Here is a 21,642-nt window from a genome sequence, read left to right as displayed (position 1 = left end):
ATATATTTGATGCAAATGAATGCAAATATTACTTGCAAATAGTCCCAAAATGATTATTACCCAACTAGAACTAGACCTAGAATTCCGTTCACTGTTCTGTTTCTTTATGCTTTATAAAAATAAATGTCCCCCCCCCCCCCAATGTTCATGGTTACGGCCTTGGGTTCAACAGATTGCTTCAGCTTCACATTTACATTTAAATATCAGTTTTAGACTTAAGTTTATCATTTATTACTTAAATTTCAGCGTGCATGTTCAAGAAAGTGAAATGATTCAGAAAGACCGAAAACATATGCAGCCAATTCGATAAAAGCCTGATTGTTTCTTATAAGCAGAGAAACTCACAGTTACTGCGGGGAAAAATGAAAATGGAAATAAAAATGTAATTATATGTGCAAATTTGCTGCACTGAACCAGTCGTGTAAACAACTTAGCTCACTGTCTGAAACATCTCAATAACAACATCTTGAATAAATGTCACTGTGAGTTCAGTTTTTGTTCACATTTTTCTGCAATTATGTTAAACAGGCCTTCCAACTGAGACTGAACAATGTTCAGTGCACCAACAAACTTTCTTTTCTGTTTTTTTCATCGTCTGGGATGAAACACTTCCTATGCTGTGCTGCAGAATCAACTATCAGCTGCTGTTGAGAAAGCAGGCTAAAACAAGATGACCCCGACGGTGAATGAACAGGGTGTGAATGGAAGACATCTTCCTACAATCCCCTGGAGTTTGAGCAGACAGTGATGAGCTTGAGCTCATGGCTGTGATAAAACGCTTCGGACTGGAATGAGTGACAGCGGCTTGGAGAGGCTGTCTTTACCCGTGTACACACGGTGTCAGGCCAAGAGCCCGTAACTGTCTGTCAAAATCCAACCTGCTGACTGAGCAAAGCTTGTGAGCTGGGGTGGATCAATACGCCCCTAATCTTATTTAAAAGACAGGAATCTTGAGGGGAAAAATTGCATTAGTTTAAGCCTGCAGAGACAACAATAACTTTGACTTGTGTGCCATGTATCTGCCATATTGCAATCATAGTGGCTCACTACAGATCATCTTTAGATTCTATTGACAGATTCGAGCGTTAGAGTTACAACCTGATAAAGGCAAATTATGCTCTTGATAATCATATCATAACATATCAATTAAAACATAACATAACTTAAACATTACTATAACATAACATAACATTTATTATTATCAAGACTCACAGGGAATTTAGCAGATCCGAAAAAACCTTAATGCATAACCACACTCTTTTACACATCAGCTATACATATGGAAACTTGGTCAGCCCATGCAGTCAGAGGATGGAATTTTGTTTTATTTTATTTTATGAAAATTGACAAAAAGCTTGACTCTTAAGGACTTGACTTTCAAAACAATTGCAAAATGGAAACACTACACAAAACCCAGATGACCTATTCACACCATGAGTAAAAGAATATAACTCAAAAGAAAAAGTACCGCTGATTGACAACCACAAAACATGGCAGAATATGTTTTTGCTGGTGTCTCGACTGGCCCAACAGCTCCGAAGGACAAGCAAGCAAGCTCAAGGCCATCAGCAATAAAATATACATCTAATGATTCAATACTTAAAAAATGTTTTCTACAAAGTCACAGTAGAACATCTACATTATTTATATACTGTGCACATGGGTGAACGTGATTTCACCAAATGCAACATGTTCCTGCATCAACATCTTTGTTGATCCTGCAACAACATTCCAATCAACCAATCAGATTTGAGGGACAAGTTTATAGTTTATGTCAATGTTAGGCTTACAATCAGGGTTAGGTGTTTCTACATCAGTGTTGTTCACCTATTATTTTCCTCTGATTTTGGGGATATCTTATGTAGGGTTAGGTTTAGCAGTCGGCATAGGTTCAGCAGGACCACACCTTTGAACAGGAAACAAAATAAGTTGAACCAGGAACATGTCTATCTTGGCAAAATCATGGTGACCAGCACACACGACACTAAAATAAGGCAATAGACATTAGCTAAATAACAGAAAACACATTAATGTACATTACTGATAAAAAAAGAAGAAACAAAAGGATTTATAAACAGTATAATCATATGTAATGTGTAAGGCAGGGACTCCTTTGTTTTGTTTTTTTTTACTGTAAATTATATGGTAATTCATAGTTTTTACTTGGGGAAAAAACATAAATGTGACCACATAACCAGTCACAAGGGTATTTTTTTTTTAATTGAGTAAATAAGCTTTCCATTGATAAATGGTTTGTTCAGGATAGGACAATATTTGGCCGAGATGCAACTTTTTGAAAAGCTGGAATCTGAGGGATCACCTTTAAAGTTGTTCAAATTAAGTCCTTAGCAATGCATATTACTACTAATAAGACATTTTTTATATATTTACATTATGAAATTTACAAAATATCTTCATGGAACATGATCTTTACTTAATATCCTAATGATTTTTGACATAAATTACTGTAACATTTTACCGTGTTTTTCTGTAAAAATTACCACAAAAAAAATGCAGTGTATGATGACATTACATTTTTAGCAAAAGCTACAATTAATCCAGCCAGAATATCACATTAGTGGACAAACCCTCTCTGAATTCTTACTCTGTACCACAGCTTTTAGCTTATATTGGCTAAATGCTATGGGTTCTGCATATCTTAAGGGGACTTTCACAGCCTCTAAAATCTTTCTGCTTAGCAACATCCAGATCTGTGGATTGCTTACAGTCTGTTCTTTGGCTGTCTGACGCACATTTTGCACAAAAACGGCAAGAGCTGGAATTGCCAGTTCCAATCTGATCGGCGTGTGATATGTGACTTCTGGGAGTTTAGAATAAAACCCTCCTTCATATCATTCACAGCTGCAGTATTTGAGAATACAGCAGCTCATATTTGAGAAATACACTTTAACATGCATGGACGCTAACTGTAAATATATGCAATAAGAATAGACTGTTTTACCGCCACTGTTGTCTCGATGAACAATACATGCTGCATCTGCCAAATGGAGTCTGACTAGTCTGACTAAAACATTTAGGGCCAAAAAAAGCAGTTATGTCATTCTCTGGTTAGTGCTGGATGGAGTAAAGTGATCTGCCAGAAAAAAACAACAAATCAGTAAGACCACAAAAAGAAATCAGGCTTCACTGGGCAAAATCTTTTAGGATCAGTGTGGGATCTCATGTGTTTTATACTGAAAATACAACAGGTCGCGTATTCAAAACAAAGGCGTAGCTTGATGACGCTTGATTTTGCAGAATCATGGGAGTTGTTGTCTTCACCTCTACAGCCGATGGAAAAGAACTCAGGACTCGGGCAGAAATCATGTTCATGGATGAGCTAATGTATTAAAGATTTATTAACGTTACTGTAGTATGAAACAGGGTGAGGTTGAAAGCCGTTGGAGCGGAACGAGGCCGTTGGAGTGATTGTTACAAGCGCAACACACAGCTCCAGAGCAGTGGAGCTTTTAGTATGCCAGATGACCGTTTCCGCTTCTTCTGCTCACACTTGTGTGGGGTAACGCAGCGTTTTTTATTAGATATATTCAAGAAAACAAGATTTAAACAATAAGACTAACTGTGTTGAGCTATATAACAATGATTCGTTTTCTGTCGATGAATGTATCCAGTTGCTCACCTGTCTGATAAAACACACGTCTTTGGTGTTTCCATGGTTTCTACTGTTGTGAAATTTAAAAAATGTGCCGCTTTAAGCGTTGTTGAGCGGAATCGTAAACACCTCTGACTGGCCATTGTGCTCACATTAAATAGGTCTGTGATTGGCTACAATGACCAGCGCTTCAAAAACTTTTCATAGAGCGCTTACACAGATACACACGGGAGCGTTTGAATGCAGGCGCCTATCAGCCTACCGGTCCGCTGGGTGACGCCTGCTTGTGCTTTCAGACGCTCCCGCTTTCAAAACACTTTCAAACACTTCCGTGTGCTTTCAAATGCTCCTGTGCGTTGATCATTGTAGCCAATCACAGACACATCCGATGAGCACGTGAGCACAATGGCCAGTCAGAGGTGTTTACGATTCCAGCTCAACAGTGCTCAAAGCGTCACATTTTAAAAATGTCAATACCGACTTGGTATCGTGATCGGTACTTTTGACAACACTAGTTTCTACAAAATAAAAATTCCGGAAATCGAGGGTAACACGGGTATGATGTCATTGATAGGTGAACACACGGTCATGGTCCGTTTCCTGGTTAAAATTGCTTATTTTTCTGCATTTCAACTAGGGCTGGACGATTAACCGAAAACTAATCGAAACCGAAATGTAGAACCTCTAACCGACGTAATTTTCCCATGTCGGTTATTTCGGTTATCCGCCCCGTCAGTCACATCAAGTGCAGTTTGCAGGCACACGGAAAGATGCAGGACTCAGGAGCAGTTATCTTTGTTTATAGATTCTCAGAATTACTATGGTAATTGCATGATTTACACAGTTTATACACGTAAGTTAATCGCCGTTCTTGATATGCGCTGATACACACACAGAGATGGCACGCGCAAGCCCCAAAGCCAGATCACTTTCACTTGCGTCCTCATGAAGTTTGTCAATTAAATGAGTTTAAAGGCTTGCCAGTTTGAACATTAAAGCGATTGTGAACTATTCAAGAACCACGTTATGGAAAACTTCTCTGTTCAGTGCTCATGAGCTTTTTTCTGTGAGACAGAGAGCCGAGCCGTGTCATGTCTCTGACAACACGCCAGATCACGTTCACTTGCGTCCTCACAAAGCTTTGTCATTTTTATGTGTTTTAAGGCTTTTTTTTAAAGACCACCAGAGGTGGTTATTATGTTGAACTAATGCCTGATATATTGTGACACACGAACACTCAGACAGAAGCTCGCACATCACGTGAAGGTCGCGCGCAGAAGAGCGCAGAAACTCATTGTCAATCGCTGTCCTGTGATTTATCACTAAAGTAGCTTAGAAACTCAACCGTTATAGCTTAGATTTTAATATATTTGAAGTAAGTACAAACCACAGCTTCATAATGAATAGAGATGGTATGACTAATTCACACACACAATCTCTCTCTCATTAATGCATTCAAATAAATGTAATGTAGGCCTATGTGCTAATTTAACTGTATCTGATGTATAACAAACAGAAATCTGCCCCATAGACAATAACTGCTGAAAGTGAACCGTTTCCTTCAAGTATTTTAAAATCACAAAGAAATGCACTTTTTCCATTAGAAATAAATATCCCACCTTTTAATAGAAAATATTTACAGTACAAACCTTATCAGTGAACAATGAGGGCAAAAAAAGGAAAGCAAAAAAAAAAGAGCAAAATATTCGTTCATCAATTGTAATCAAGGTACAATGTTCAATTAATCAAGATTTTTATTTTTGGTCAAATTATTAAAGCCCTAATTTCAACATTGTTGGAAACATTTGGGATAATGTAAGTACACAAGTCAACAAAATATATAACATTGTTCTAGTGGTTTTTGGATATTTTAATCCAAAAATCTTCCATATTGTGCCTTTAGGGTTATTTTATTTACTAACACACACATATAGCGTCACATAAATTTCATAAACCAGATTATAATTTAATAAAATTTCTCAAATTACCATTAATTTGGTCCAGTTTACTATTGGTCTTTTCATTAATAGCTTTTACACGCCATGAATAAAATCATACAAATTACACAGCAGCCTTCTCAGGCAGTTAATGTAATGTCAACTAATGTATAATATGCATTTTTGACTCCTGTACGAATTCATCAGGATCAACATCTGGTAATGGGATTTGAGCTTGTGGTATTTTTAGTTCCCTTTGCTGTCCTGGCAACCCAAACCACTTCTTTGTTTGTCTTCAATATTCCATAGTGTGTTTTATATTTAGCATAGGCTAATCATCTTTCTAAAGTAGCTAATGCATCTAACTGTCCAATTAAATGCATCTGTCCTTTCTAACTTTACTTGCTTGCTGTTTGCGCTATTGGCTCCAGAGTTCTTTACATGGCAGCATGTGCAATGCATGAAAATTAGTTCTGCGGCTAGATCCAAATGAAGCACGATTAAAATGCATGTTTATAGCTAAAGTGAAAGAAACTTGAAACTGAGAATAAATCATTTAAGCTTCACTGAATATATGCAATAGAGTTTTCTAAATTCAGTTCATATTTCCACATGAATGAGGCGTCAACAGGCACTCATTTAAATAATATTTTAGTATCATGCTAAATTATCATATTTGCAAACGAAACACAACCTCCTAAAATAACAATGCCTTCCCCTACATTGCCCAATGGGAAAATATAGATTTGCCATTGTATCATGTACTGGGCAGAATCTTATTTCAACATGTTCCTGGATCAACATCTTTTGAATGACAAGTTTGCAGTTTATGTCAAGTTTAGGCTTACATTAAGGGTTAGATGCTTCTACATCAGTGTTTTTCATCTCTGATTTTAGGGATAACATATTGGTAGATTTAGGGGTAGGGATATGGTTTTGATTACATTTTTCAGACAGGAATGTTGTTCCAGGATCAACTAAATATTGACCCGGCAGAACATGCATATACTGAACAGTAAGTACAGTATGATGAAAAATGACAAAAAAGCATTTAGACTGTATTATATTATAATATTAAAATGTCCAGCTGTATTTCACACATAAGATCACTCAGCCCCAGTGAGGCCATTTTGTTAGAAATATTCTTGTGCAGATCTGAGTCATGTTAAAATGAACACATTATATTTGGCCCTATAATTGAATGAGATGTCTGAGGAGGGGGTTCGGTGAAGAAAGTGACATTTTGGAAAAGGAGAATCACGTAGAGGAGAAAGACTTAATGAGGGAGAGACTTTCCGCCCTCCCTAGAGGATATGACCTTTCCTCCTCCCCTACAATGGGTCCTTCAAATTTATTAGGCCCCTGTTGATATGTGGGCTGTGGAGACACAATGTCTGGCCACCCAGACTGCACACCATCATTTAGCACACAGGACGTTTAGGACACATAAAAACCAAAATGTTCATTCAAGTCAATGTGTGGAATTAACAAGCGTATTTCTTTGGGAGCTGGGGGAATTCATTGTTATGGAAATTTGGTTGAGATTAAGGAGCGTGCAACCAGTCAAACCCAAATTTAAAATAAACTACTTATATTTTGTTATTGCAGATTCATTTCTGGAGTAAATCTCACAAAAACATGTGCAGGTCATATTTTACATTGAAAAATAAAAATACAAATTGAAGGACTACCAATTGCTTAATTGGCTTGAAAATAATCTCTAAATACAAAGAAAACATTTAATGGTAATTCTCAAAATATACTTTTTTTATATTAGATTTCATATTAACGCTGCACTCTAGTTAAAAGACGTTAAACTTGTAAAAAACGCGTGAGACCCTTTTTTCCCCCATTCTACTGCCTGCATCTCGTACCCTTAAAAGGACATCTTTGTACCTTTTTTACTCCTAAAAAGTGCATATTAGTACCTTAGAGTACAAATAAGTACCTTAAGGTACTATGATTAACATTTTTGTGGTAAAAAAGGTACAAAGATGTCCTTTTAAGCTTACTGCCCCAGTGACAAGCTGTTGTACCGCAAAGGTACAATTTTGACACCCTTTTTCTCCCTTTTCTGTGTGTGTGAATGGCCCCTTTATGCCGAGTTCACACTGCACGATTTTAGGCACGGTTTTTAATTTCGGTTTTGCGAAATTGCAAATGCCCGAGATCATAGGCAAATCGGTACTCGTTCACGCGATTGACAATCTCAAAGTGAGAATTATCAAAGACACGATCTGAGAGAATCGCAGACGAGTCGCCGACACCTGTGAGATATTTGGCATGGTAAATATCTGGACCTCTCTGCGATTCAAAATCCTGCTATGTGAAATGTGTTCTGACTGAAAATTACATCGGCGATGAACTACAGCCAATGAGAGAGCAAGATACACGGCAGCGGGAAGTTCGCGGAGTTATAGACCAGAATATTAGTATTTTGATAGATGTATTTACAATTATATCAAACCGAAACAAAGCACAAACATTTGCTTGACCAGTCGCAACAGCTGCACATTGCAAAATTATTTATTAATCTCCCACTCTCTTTGCAGAAAACGCAATCCTTGCTCCCCGCATCTGCCCAACCTTTTCCTCCATAATCTTTTTTTAAATTTCTTCTTTTCGCTGCAAATCAGCACACAGACGATTTGAATCGCAGCTTCTTGTGGACCATCATTTTTAATAACAATTCCAGTCTCGTGAGAACTCCGGTCTGACGCACGCGTGATCTCTCGTAATTTCCTTGTCACTTCTCGCGTGTGTTTGGTTGTGAAATGTAGTTTGCGCAGCAGAGAGAGTTGTCGCGATTCTTCCTATTGTAATGTTATGCATGCAAAACCCCCTGTCGCCGATCCAGCAACCGAGTGCTACCCCAGATAGTCATGCAGTGTGAACTCGGGATTAGACTACTTGAGAAAAACAATAAAAACTTGATTGAGATCCATTTATAGACTGGGTAAACCCAGCCTGATCTGCCGGCGATAACTCAGTCTGGAAACCTTTGCATTAATTCCTACTGCTTCTGTTACACTTTTGCAGGAACCAATCACAGACTGGCTTATCCACCTGACGCGCTATTGGCAGGTTTAACACAATGACGGATAGAGAAGCAATGGGTCGTTGCCCGTTGATCACACCTCTTGTGGTCTGATTGGTTGAAGGACTATCCAATTGCATACAGAATCATTTAATTTATGCTCGTTCATCACGCCTCTTGTGCAGTAGAAAATACATAACAGACTCCCCAGACCAATGTTCAATCTTAAATTGAGCTTGGTCTGGTGATAGCCAGACAAATCCATTTTGTTAAGTTATTAAAGTTGTTATGAAACATATCAGTCTTTTATTCCCTATTGTGATGTATATATCCGAGTGAATGGCTTCTCAAACAAGAAAAAATGTAGGGCGGGACTTTGTGGTTTGCTATTGGTGGATCTCATGTGAGTGACAGGTTTCCCCGCCCTCGCGCTAGTAAACACATCATCAGAGAAGAGATGTCGCTGCAAGAGGGAGGGGAAGTTATTTTTTATTAAAGATTACAAGGGCACATTAATAAAAATAAAAAAATTATGTGCACGGAGAAATCCTTTATAAATACTGCAATATATTCCATAACAATTTGAGTTGTCTATTTTGATTTCATGGTGACTTTAAGAAGAATTCAAAATATACAAATATAAAAACTTATCAGAGTCTTGGAGAAAGCTTAATGCGAGCTTTGCCATTCATCTCAGTTGTTTTCCTGTAATTAACTTACTCCACATCGCCTTAATCAATGTTTTGTCTTTGAAAATGCTGCCCATTACTGAATGTGATTTATTTCCATCAGCCATTACAACTTCAAAAGCGGCCACTTCAATCTTCTGAGAGCCACAATTAAATAAGACATAAGCAGTCATCATCTTTGTTACTGAAGTTCCTGACCATATTTTTAACGACCCCACAATTAGCATGTCCATCTGCTCTGTTTGTGCCTCAAATGAACACGGGATCTTTTAGCCCATTCATGCAGTGCTTAGCCTGTTCGCTTGCCTGTAATTGAGACCATTATCACATACTCTTGAAAGCCATGCATTTCTCTGGTTGTGAGACTATGACAGACACCAAAGGTCATAGCTAGATGCTTTGATTACTGTCATGAAAGGTAAAAAATGTAGTAATGAGAATATCATGATGGTCTCTCCTAGCTATGGTAAAAAGCACCTCCATCCATTAGTTGTGCAAAGGTTAAAAGAAATGTTAGCTAACATGAAAAGTAAAAGCTGTGGTCTGTAAAACCGATATGCCCTTCAACATGGCACCTGCATTTCGGAAGTAAAAAATGATCAGCAGAAATTTTGACATGAAAGTTGACATGAAGAAATGGAAAATGGAATGGAAAACATCTTGATTTTCCAGTGAAACAACAGACTTCTCTCCGATGATGTAAGCCACACTTCTCCAATCATTTAGTCCACTTAAACCTAGCTACCTTTCATTGAGCCGATCTGCCTCATTCCTTTTTCCTTTTTGAACATTCCATTTCATCGCAATTTAAACATTATTTAAGCAAAAAGGACATATGGACCTGGAACAACACCCTTTGTTGTTTCTATGTAACCAAAAATTGTCCTCTGATTTTATGGTTTGCTATGTTATGATTGGTTGAATAGGAATGCCTTTTCCAGGATGGTGACCCAGTAAAACATAAAATATGAAAAGGAAAAAAAGATCTAATCAAGTTGATTTCTTATTGAACTACCTTTTAATGATCAAAAAAACATTAGAAGACTAGGTGCCCTATCATACAGCCAGTGCAATGCGCCACCAGGTGCGACGCAAGTGTTTTTTGCTAGTTTCAGCTCGACGCATTTCCACGTCCAGCGCCACATTGTTTAAATAGCAAATGAATTCGTGCCCATCTGCCTGACCATGGGCATGCTGGTCTGAAAACGAGGTGTGTTCAGACGCATTGTTGGGGGATTCTCTATCTGATGTTGAAGAGACGGTGTTTCTAGGTCCTTCCCACCTAGCGGCTTCACTCGGTGGGTGCCCCGCACCACGATACACCCTCATGTGAGTGAGCTCAATGCGCTGCCTGGCCTTTAATGGTTTACAGCGACGACTTATACTCTCAGTATAATTAGGTTGCACCCCAGCACCTGTTCTGGTGCTCTTCACTTCGCCTCTCTTTACTTCGCGGTTATAACTTCATGCTATACCGGTCTCCTCCTCAGTCTCATCCACTCAGATAACCCGAAGCAAAATAATACAAATCTTCCTATTAAAGGGTTACTTTACCGATTAGCGTTAAGCTTTGTATCAGTAGAAACCCGGTAGAATCCCTCATGTACCCCTGAGACGAGAGATTTCTGTATTTTTTGTCTGGAAATAACACTCACTCACAGAATGTAAAATGAGCACGGCCGCTTGGGCATTCATAACGGAGCGGTCGGAGCAAAGCGAGTGTTTTCAATGAATTCCTATGAAAGTTAAGCTTCCATAGACATGAACTGAAAACTCGCCAGACTGGACACGCACCGCGATTGACTGTGCGTCCATGAATGAATGCCTGTGCGGCCGTGCTCATTTAAGTTTTGATTTAGAATTAGCGTCAATTCGGGGGCGGGTTGCTTGAATTGTGGGTTCACAGCCTATTATTCTTAATGAAAAACACAACAACAAAACAGTACAATGACAAACTCACTTAAATAGGCGCATTTCGCTTTGAAACCAAATCTTCCGCGATCAGCTGCTTGCTCTCGTGATGAATGAAATCTGACTCCTGCTGCGTTTGTGCTGCGACTCTCGTTCGGCTCACGCTGTATTAGTCAGACACGTTCAGTTTTTAATTGTAGTGTCTGTTCTCTAACTGAACTCAATTATTTTATTTCTATAAAAATTAAAAAACTACGGTGGGGGTGGTGCTGCGGTGGGCAAGTGATGTAACCGGTAGGTGTGGCTTGGGAGTGGCCTCGTAGGGCAGCGATACAAATGCATTCTGGGAGTTGTTGTCTTTCATCCTCATGAGCCAAAAATACATTTTCTGTCTTTTCTCAGTCTAGAAGGCACCAACTTGTAAAACAATTTCACATTTCTACTACATAAATGACCCAATTTAAATACACATTCATCTTTCCAGCGGTGAAGTATCCCTTTAATGACGAATGAAATTGGCTAATTATTTGACCAATCGTGGCAATACACACATGTATTTAAACTGACTTATCAGGTTGAAGGTGTCTATAATCCGCCATGGTGCAAGTGCACTTTTAAAAGGAATGGGAGATGACTCCCTGATTGGTTTATTGCACATTATGCCCAAAACAAACTCATGACTTAAGAGAATAGGGACAACCCTTTTAGACCATGTTACTGGCGTGCCGACCATTTTTCCCGTCGTTAAACTAGCAAAAGTGGATTCGGACATGCCCTAAGTGCACTTGCGCCATGCACTTGGATCGTTAAAATATGGCTCTAAAAGTTGGGATTTTTAACTCCTCTGATTTTTTTCAGTGAATCTTTTATTAGTTTCATCATTACACCAGCTACTATTTACAACAATTACAATCTAAGCTCAATATGCCCAACACTATTTACAAGTGACTGGTAAGTGAACAAGAATGATACAATCACTTAAAAGAGTCCTTCATAACACAAGCACACTTATAGAAGACATTGTACTCACATGTAGCGGAGGTGAGGGTTCTGTGCAAATGCACGTGCCTGGATTGTCCGTAAATTGCAGTTCATTATTGTCCTGAAAAAGAGAGAGAGAGAGAGAGAGAGACTACTATATTAAAATCCACAGCTCCTCTCAATCATCTGTGAACGATAGGTGTCATTGGCTGGCCACAAAATGACCAGCATCAATCCAGCAATGATGAGTGCAAATGAATTTCCCAAGGTAAGACCACCAACATATATTTCAGCCTCCACACGGCGTAGCTCATCCAGTAATTTTGACTGAGGGCCCTGTTGTTGGTCATTTGCACCTGGCATTGCAAGTCGATCATTCAAACCTGAGAAAGCCAACAGTTCATTAGAGCCTTGCAGCTTGATATCCATCGTTTATGATGATAAACTGCAGAAGCAATCTCAGTTTGCCATCTTTCCCATCTCTTCAGAGAGTATCATTAGAATAATGGTATCATCAGGGTCCCCAATTTCACAGCGCTGAGCCGCAGCGGCAACTGGAATGAATTGTGCATCCTAAAGACTCTGTGCACAGTCTCGGTGGCATTAATTGGTAATGACTGCATCCTTTTCATTACAGGAATTTAATGCAAAAAGTGATTACACTCACAACACCCTTATCCGGTGAACAGTAATCAGTACAGAATTATTTTTATTATGATGATGCTCTAGTAAACTATTTCTAGAAATACAATTATCCATCTCTATTATGAGAAAGATATAAGGAGGTGGTTGGTCATGTTTATACCATTTTTCTTCTTAACCATTTAGCTCTTAAAAGCCTAAAAACAAATGCAAGGGGCCTTATTACGAAACCCTCATGATGGTCCTTCACATGACATGAATGAACTTGTGGGGGTGGGATTACGAGTGTAGGCAGATATTTCATTCCGGCACTGCTGCAGTGGTGCTTCTGCGTGTGCAAACTCCCTACGAGCAGGTCAGTGGTCACTGTCAATGTTTGAACTAGAACCTAGAAAATTTGAATATTTTTACAAATGTTTAAAAAGTCTGGCACTTCAAATCGGAAATACAACTGTCATCAATTACTTACCCTCATGTAATTTCAAACCTGCATGACTTCTTTCTTCCGTTTAACACAAAATAAATATTTTAAAGGTCAGTTTTGTGTTCTGCATAAGAAAAAAGTTCAAACAGGTTTGAAAGAAGGTAAATGGTGTCAATATTCATTTTTGGTTGAACTATCCCTTAAGTAAGGAAGGAAGCGGAAGGAAGGAAATGAAAGGATGGATGGATGCTTTATAAGTACTAATAAACAGCCAATATCCTAATAATATGCATGATAATATGCAACCAGATATTCACACTTACATATAATTAGAGGGAGTAAAGCTTTATGCGTATTTGGTGTGCTGTCCGGGGGGAGGGCTCTGAGCTCGGAATTTGGCCAGATCCCAGAGTACTCCTCTGTGTATAGAAGTGGTTAGAACTAAAAATGTGGAAAAGGGGTGGTGGAGGGATGCTGATAAACTGTCAACGACTGTATATATATACCTCTTATCTTTGATTGGCGTAATGCTCTCCACTCATATTAATTATCTGAACGTGCTCCTCCCGAACTTTGTTAATAAAATATATAGTGAGAATTTGACCCTAAACTAAAGTTTCACGGGGAATAAACAACAAATCCACAATGCTAGGTGTCTTTTCATTTATTTTGAACAGAGAGTAGTGCAAATTGCAGTTTGTTCCACCTTGCGGAATTTAGTCCCCCTGAGGTAAAGCTTAAGCCCAACCCTCCTATGCTTAATTTGCCACGTTTCGCTCCGTTTCGTGCACAGCCTTTCAAAGTATACTCCTTTGTCCGTGAGTGCAGAAAGGCGCATTGTGTGTGTGTGCGCATGTACACTATATAGTTGACTCTGGCTGCATCCAAAAACTGATAAAAGCTGCCTCTGGAGGATGCATTCTAAGGTAGGAAGGCATCAAGGCGTGTCCGAATCCAAAGTTAGCTTCACTTCCTGTCTCCTAAGATACCTTCATCTGATCGATTTTTTAAGGCAGCATTGATGTATCTTTCACTGCCTTTGATATTCCACAATCCTGTGCTTTCAATTCTGTGACAGTTGAGCTAAAAAATAAAGATGGCGTCTGAAAGTCGCGGTTACTGTTCAGTTCTGTCAGGACCACTATTGTCAGAGATTATTGACAATTAGCTTACAGTTTGGATTGGCAGTATAGTTTACCCCTTAGGGTAAACAGAACAAAACCTTAATGACAATAATTTAATGTAACGACATAATTCAGGAAATTACTCAGATTGAAGAGAAATATCAGAAGGCCAAATGACTGGACGACAGGAGGAGCTGTGGATGGAGGAGGGTAATTAGCTCCTGAGCAACGGAATAAGCTGCTGACAATACTGAATGGACCCTATACATAGATATGCTGTGATAGGCATCATATTCCTATAGGTAGGAGTGAATCAGCTGAGAGTCAGCTGATGCAAGCTTGACTAACGTGACCTGCCACAACTAACTACGCTTGATTTTGTGTGTAAATGTACGTTCATGACGTTTTATGAGCTACCTTCGTGCACAAACGTTGCCTGGTTAGGCAGCGAGGAAGTCTATGGGATTTAATTCCCGCCTAAAGTATTGTGGTCACGGATCAAAAAAGAATAAGCGTGAAACAAAATTTTTAAAACACATGTATAAATATATTGCACAAACTGAAAAAAATAATGCAAACTGATCAGAATAGCAAACAACGTGGTCACAGATCAAAATATAATGAGCGTGAATTAAAAAATGAATACCGCATTTAAAAAGATAACAAGTATGAATCAACTTTAAACACATTAAAAATATATTGCACAAATCTTAAACTTATGTTTATTTTCTTAAAAATTATGTTTTCTTTGTTTTTATTTAGTGCTCTCTTACATTTTCGGCTCATATTTTATTCTTTTGTATGCTTGTGCTTTTTTTTCTCTTGGCTCTTCTTTACACATTCTGCGCTTGCTTTTCCAAATGTTGCAGTTCGAGTTTCAACATCCTCATAACAGCTGCCTAAGTTTTCGGATGCAGCCTGTTTTCAAGTGCTCAAGTCATTTGCATATGCACTGTTCTTCTTCTGCTCTATTATATTTCTGTTGTGGCGGTTAGAAAACAGTGTAGCATTGCCGCGTGCGCCCCCTTCAGGATTGGGGTGTGGATCGCCTGTGACTGTATGCACCGAACTGTGATGGTTCGTTATACCCCAGATGGATGGATAGATACTTTGTACAGCAAGTCACCATTGTTAAGTCAACAAAATATCAATGCACAAACTATCAGCTTGCCCATCAAAACCCACAGGTGGGCTGAGATGTTGTATGACTCAACTAAACTATTTCACACCAAACCTCCACAGACAGGCCTTGCATTCATGTGTTTGCTTATGTAACAATGCCATCTACTATGTTTGTGCTTAAAGCTGAATGACCTTTAGTGAAACCTCAGAGGGTAATTTAGAGGCCTGGGGGTCAGTGCTGTTCCCAGGCGTGGGTGGGACCAAGAGAACCCACCATCAACAGAAGAGAGAGCAATGTTAATGAGAAAAATGCAAATGGGAAGCTGGGAATAGTCCACTTGGCTTCCTTACTTAAGGATCAAGAGGAGTGGAGGGGGAAACTGTCTTGAGGTTACGATGAAGAGAGGATGGGGTTGAGAAAGATGGGAGGGCTTGACAGAGGTGAAGGGAAGCTCCAGAAGCAGGAGTGATGAAACACTGTGGGAGGTCTGGATCTGCAGCAGATGTCTAGTCTGTTTCATCCCGCCAGACTTTTTCATCATATTATAAGAAAATTATTTATATATATTAGACATGTGCCGGTAAACGGTAATACGATATACCGCAATAATGAACATGCACAATATTGTTATCGTGGGCACTTCAAAATACCGTGAATAATTATTTATTACGAATTATTCAGATTTTTAGAATGAATTTTAAGAATACTTTACCCATCAACCGTTTAAAATGAAAAACACGTCAAAGAGGAACGCGCACTGATGTAAATAGACCGTGCATGAGCCGAGCACATGGCGGAATGAGGAGACACGCTGAAGTGCACATTCATTCTTCGACAGCAGAGGGCGCTGACGGAACAGCAGAAATGCAGCCGTTTCCCCAGTAATCACATAACCTAATACATAATACTTAAAGACTTAAGGCTATTCATTTTCAAACTTGCATTTTATATTTTAATCTGGACTAAATTACATGCCCTAGATATTGTTTGAATATGTTCTGACTGTTGTTCAATCACACACTTTACAAGGCTCCAGTATTTAACATTAGTTCCTTCATTAACAAACTGACAATGAAAAATACTTCTAAAGCATGTATTAATCTTAGTTAAATGTACATTTCAGCATACCTATTGTTCTTTATAATTCTTTTGCACTTTAATCTGTTTTAAATATTTGTTTACTTTATACATTTTTGTGTATTGCTTTATTGTATTTAAATGTTTGGTTCTTTTGTTATAAGTAAGTGATTTAACCTTTTATAGTATGACAACACTTTTTTTGCAACTTATTTCAATATCGTGATAATACCGTATACCGTGATAAAAGCTTCAGCAATTAATCGCAACATGAAAATTTGATACCGGCACATGCCTAATATATATATATATATATATAAATAATATACTGTATATATGTGTGTGTGTGTATGTATATATACTGTATTATTCCAGCTCGGCTCAACTATGTTATTCTATTCAGTTTGTATTAGAAATTAAAATTCTCAAAATAATTTCGAGTTTGGTATTGGTACCTAACAAACCCACTTTTGATTTGTTGGACATATTATATACTCTGAAATGCTTGGCATAATAGTAATGACAGTAGTATTGGGGACATTGAATCATTGTTTAAAAACATACACAACAATAGGAAATACATAAAAATTCCTTTGGAAACATACAAAGAATTTTTTTGAAATCCTTTTTTTACATGTTTTGGGTCAGTTAGATTTTTTTTAAGGAAATTGATACTTTTATTCAGATGTTTTGACATAATTTAAAATGAGAATAACGACTAAATTACTGTAATTAATAATAAATTAATTACATTAATTTATAATGTAACAGGATTTCTATTTAAATGTTCTATTTCAACTAATTGTAATAATACAATATTAGAATGGTTTCTGAATGATCATGCGATATTGAAAATGTTATTTTGGGAAAAAAAATAAGATATTGAAAAAGAAAAAAAAGAAACATTTTATATTGAGCTTTGCAATTACATAAAAAAGTAAAATATATTAAAATAAAAAACAGTTAATTCACATTATTACTGCTTTTGACTGTATGTTTGATCAAATAATGGCAGCCTTTGTGAACATAAGCATCATAGAAAAATCTGAAGTGTATATAAAGATCATACTTAAATTAAGACTTAAATTTAACCTAATATCTATTATTTTCATATATAAGGTAATAAAGCTTTCTGGATAACTCAACATTTACAATATCTACAAAAATACAATATAAAATGTATGATATAACCTCAGTGAGGTCTCTGTGTGACATCAACTGTCTTGTATGTCAGACTGATATACATCTCAAAACTAGTCACGACTGACAATGTTGACTGTGCGATCAATCTTCCCAGCAGGCAATATTGAGTTTAAAAGATGTCTAATAGCAGTCTAAACACAGCCCTGACGTCTAGGCTAAAACAAGGCAAAATTTGGGCTGTCAGTGAAAATGTAATAGACATCTAACCATTCTTAAATGATGAAATTATGAAACTACATGTAACCAAATTCAAGGTTATTTTGGCTTACTGAGTGGGTTACTCATAGCTGGACTATATTGGGTCTATAGTTAACCGAGACGGTGAAATTATGGCTATTGCTTGCTGGGTTCTCACATGTTGACATCCTCATTAACAATCAAAATTAGGTTTTGGAAAGATTTCTTTAATCTTAGGGCAGAACATTGCTGACAATGTTCTGCCCTTAGATTAAAGAAGTCTTTCCAAAAACCAAATTGCCAAATTGTGTAGTGTGCATCAGACTTTAGTGTAAAATGCATGTAACCACTATGGAATCTGTTTTTGAATACTCACAGTCTCTGGAGTCCTGTGTACAGTTCCATGTCAACATCCTTAAGAATCTGCAATCCAGTCCAATTCTCTATGTGTCTAGAAAAGAAAGAGAGAACATATTGAAAACAGCACCATTACCACCAATTTATTCAACCAGGGGATATGTGTTTTTCCGCTTGATGGCTGGGGCAGGAACCCAACGGAATGTCCCTGGAGTTTTGAAAAATGTATCATAGTTCAGTGAGCGCTCTTGAAACATTCCTCTCAGAGGCCTTCGTGTGTCAGTTACGCAGATGTCCTAAGGGTGTGATTACTTGCAAACCACACTGTGAAATAATTAGCAAAACAATTTGTTTTACCCTAGACTGTATGGGTCAAATGCATAGAACATGTGGGAAACACAAAGATAATTATCATGTATACCATGTAGAACGACCAGAGACAAAAGTCAGCTTGTATATGGGAGAGCAGGGATCATTGCAACACTAAATAAATGTGACGTCAGTAATAACTCACAATAACTCATTACAGTAATATCAGGTATGGGCAAACACAATTTAATCCTTTCCTCCAAAAAATGTTTTATACAAAGAGTTCAAAAGGGTGAGGTCTTGTATTTTTTTTAAATACTTTAATACTTTTCATAGATGAAAATCAGGCGAAAAGAAATTAAGGTTTTTGAGGAAAACATTCCAGGATTTTTCTCCATATAGTGGACTTCAATGGGTTGAAGGTCCAAATTCCAGTTTCTATGCAGCTTCAAAGAGCTCTACACGATCGCAGACGAGGAATAAGGGTCTTATCTAGCGAAACGATTGCCCCCCCCCCCCCCCCAAATAAAACTTTTTAACCGCAAATGTTTACCACTTATTACGTAATCACGTTGGAATGGTCACGCGTGACGTTGCCGAAAGTACGGATGATTTTGAAGTTGGAGAAAATGAGATGGAGTTTTTTGCCCTACCGCGGTACTTCCGCCTACATCACGCGTGACCTTTCCAACCTGATTACGTAATACGTGGCACATTGCAGAGAAGCGCAAGAATAAAAGGAAGCATGAAATGCTCTTAAACTTCCTGGTATACGGCTGCGTTGACCTTGGACCTCAGAAAACACAGTGGACCAACACCAGCAGATGACATGGCACCCCAAACCATCACTGACTGTGGAAACTTTACACTGGACCTCAAGCAACGTGGATTGTGTGCCTCTCCTCTCTTCCTCCAGACTCTGGGACACTGATTTCCAAAGGAAATGCACAATTTACTTTCATCAGAGAACATGACTTTGGACCACTCAGCAGCAGTCCAGTACTTTAGCCCAGGCAAGACGCTTCTGATGCTGTCTGTTGTTCAAGAGTGGCTCGACACAAGGAATGCGACAGCTGAAACCCATGTCTTGCATACGTCTGCACGTAGTGGTTCTTGAAGCACTGACTCCAGCTGCAGTCCACTCTTTGTGAATCTCCCCCACATTTTTGAATGGGTTTTGTTTCACAATCCTCTCCAGGGTGTGGTTATCCCTATTGCTTGTACACTTTTTTTCTACCACATCTTTTCCTTCCCTTCGCCTCTCTATTAATGTGCTTGGACACAGAGCTCTGTGAACAGCCAGCCTCTTTTGCAATGACCTTTTGTGTCTTGCCCTCCTTGTGCAAGGTGTCAATGGTCGTCTTTTGGACAACTGTCAAGTCAGCAGTCTTCCCCATGATTGTGTAGCCTACAGAACTAGACTGAGAGACCATTAAAAGGCCTTTGCAGGTGTTTTGAGTTAATTAGCTGATTAGAGTGTGGCACCAGGTGTCTTCAATATTGAACCTTTTCACAATATTCTAATTATCTGAGATACTGAATTTGGGATTTTCCTTAGTTGTCAGTTATAATCATCAAAATTAAAAGAAATAAACATTTGAAATATATCAGTATGTGTGTAATGAATGAATATAATATACAAGTTTCACTTTTTGAATAGAATTAGTGAAATAAATATTTTTGATGATATTCTAATTATATGAACAGCACCTGTATATATACACGATTGGCTTTATCACTCTGTCTCCTCTCCACCAATAATCTGGTGTGTGGTGGGTGTTCTGGCGCAATATGGCTGCCGTCGCATTATCCAGGTGGATGCTGCACATTGGTGGTGGTTGAGGAGATTCCCCCCTTCTATGTAAAGCGCTTTGAGTGCCTAGAAAAGCGCTATATAAATGTAACAAATTATTAAAAACAAATGATCTTGGATGCCGTGGGAGTGAGTAAATTATCAGGAAATTTTGATTCTGAAGTGAACTACTCCTTTAAAAGATAATTGCGACTTTTTATCTAACAATTCTGACTTTATAAAATGTATTGGCGACTTCATATCACACATTTGCATGTGTTTTTATGAATTTAACTTTCTCCGTTTATTTTGAGTTCAGTAGTATCTGACATTAATTCACACATATGAATACTGACATCTAAACATACTGTAACTATAACGACAGCTAAAATTGTTGGAGGCAACATTTTAAAAGTTAATGCTAAACATTTTCTGAATAAATTCAGAAATTTAAGTGAAAAGACAAAGTTCCTTCCTCATTGACAGTCTGTAGGACTTTTTCCCCCATTTATTGTCCATCAGGAAAATTGCTGTCTGATTTCTTGGAAAAGTAATAGAACACCTCTCCCGAACAAGCCACATGATTTGAGGTATCAGTCAGTTCCAAAGCACACCATAGTGAGTTATGTGATGAATTTTAATATTTAAGGTAGGTTCAAACAACTAACCCTAAGTATCAGCGATAGTGAATGTGTTTGTATACAATGATAATGGATTATAAACACCCAGCAATGCAGGAAAAACATGTTTACATGAAATGTTATAATGTCAGGGTTTTTTTCTGTCAGTCGTGATAAATAGACATGAACACTTTGAATAAATAAACAAATGTAAAAAAAAAAAATCTACGGGTGTCAATCGGGTTCAATCAAATTCAGGTTCTAAACCATTTCTGAATAAATCCTAAAATCCAAGTGAAAAAAATGATCCCTCGCCTTCCCGACCATGCCACTGAAACACCATTATCAGTGTCAGAATCTGCTTGAAAACATGCTTGCATCTAAATTCAGCCAATGCCAGGGCATGCGGCACTGCCTTTATTTCCTATTCTGCAAGCTTTTTATCTGCCAGCTAAAACAAACACAATCTGGACAGAAGTGAAAGATGTTCCAAGCGGGAGAAATCACGTATGTGCCGCTGACGGAACACAGCCACACACAAAAGCAAAAATACACATCCACACACACCCTGACAATGCCACAAGCCCCTAAAAGCACAATGCAGCACGGTACATCAGGTAGATTTA

The 21,642-nt window shown here is 38.1% G+C and overlaps 1 protein-coding gene across 1 annotated transcript in view; it reads right to left on the bottom strand.

The window, feature by feature from the left end:
- The window catches only part of ntrk3b (neurotrophic tyrosine kinase, receptor, type 3b), a 190,113-nt gene that overhangs the window by 132,429 nt on the left and 36,042 nt on the right, over positions 1-21,642 (bottom strand). Inside the window, exons 2-3 of the mRNA XM_079802197.1 lie at positions 18,315-18,389; positions 12,218-12,289 (exon numbers count right to left, since the gene is read on the bottom strand). Of these exons, the coding sequence (XP_079658323.1) occupies positions 12,218-12,289; positions 18,315-18,389 (147 nt within the window). The remainder of the gene's footprint in view (positions 1-12,217; positions 12,290-18,314; positions 18,390-21,642) is intronic.

The sequence above is a fragment of the Gobio gobio genome (genome assembly GCF_949357685.1).
Source record: "Gobio gobio genome assembly, chromosome: 2".
Classification (NCBI taxonomy): Eukaryota; Metazoa; Chordata; class Actinopteri; order Cypriniformes; family Gobionidae; genus Gobio; species Gobio gobio.
Note: the sequence above shows the minus strand (reverse complement) of the source record. Positions and strands in the feature narration are given on the sequence as shown.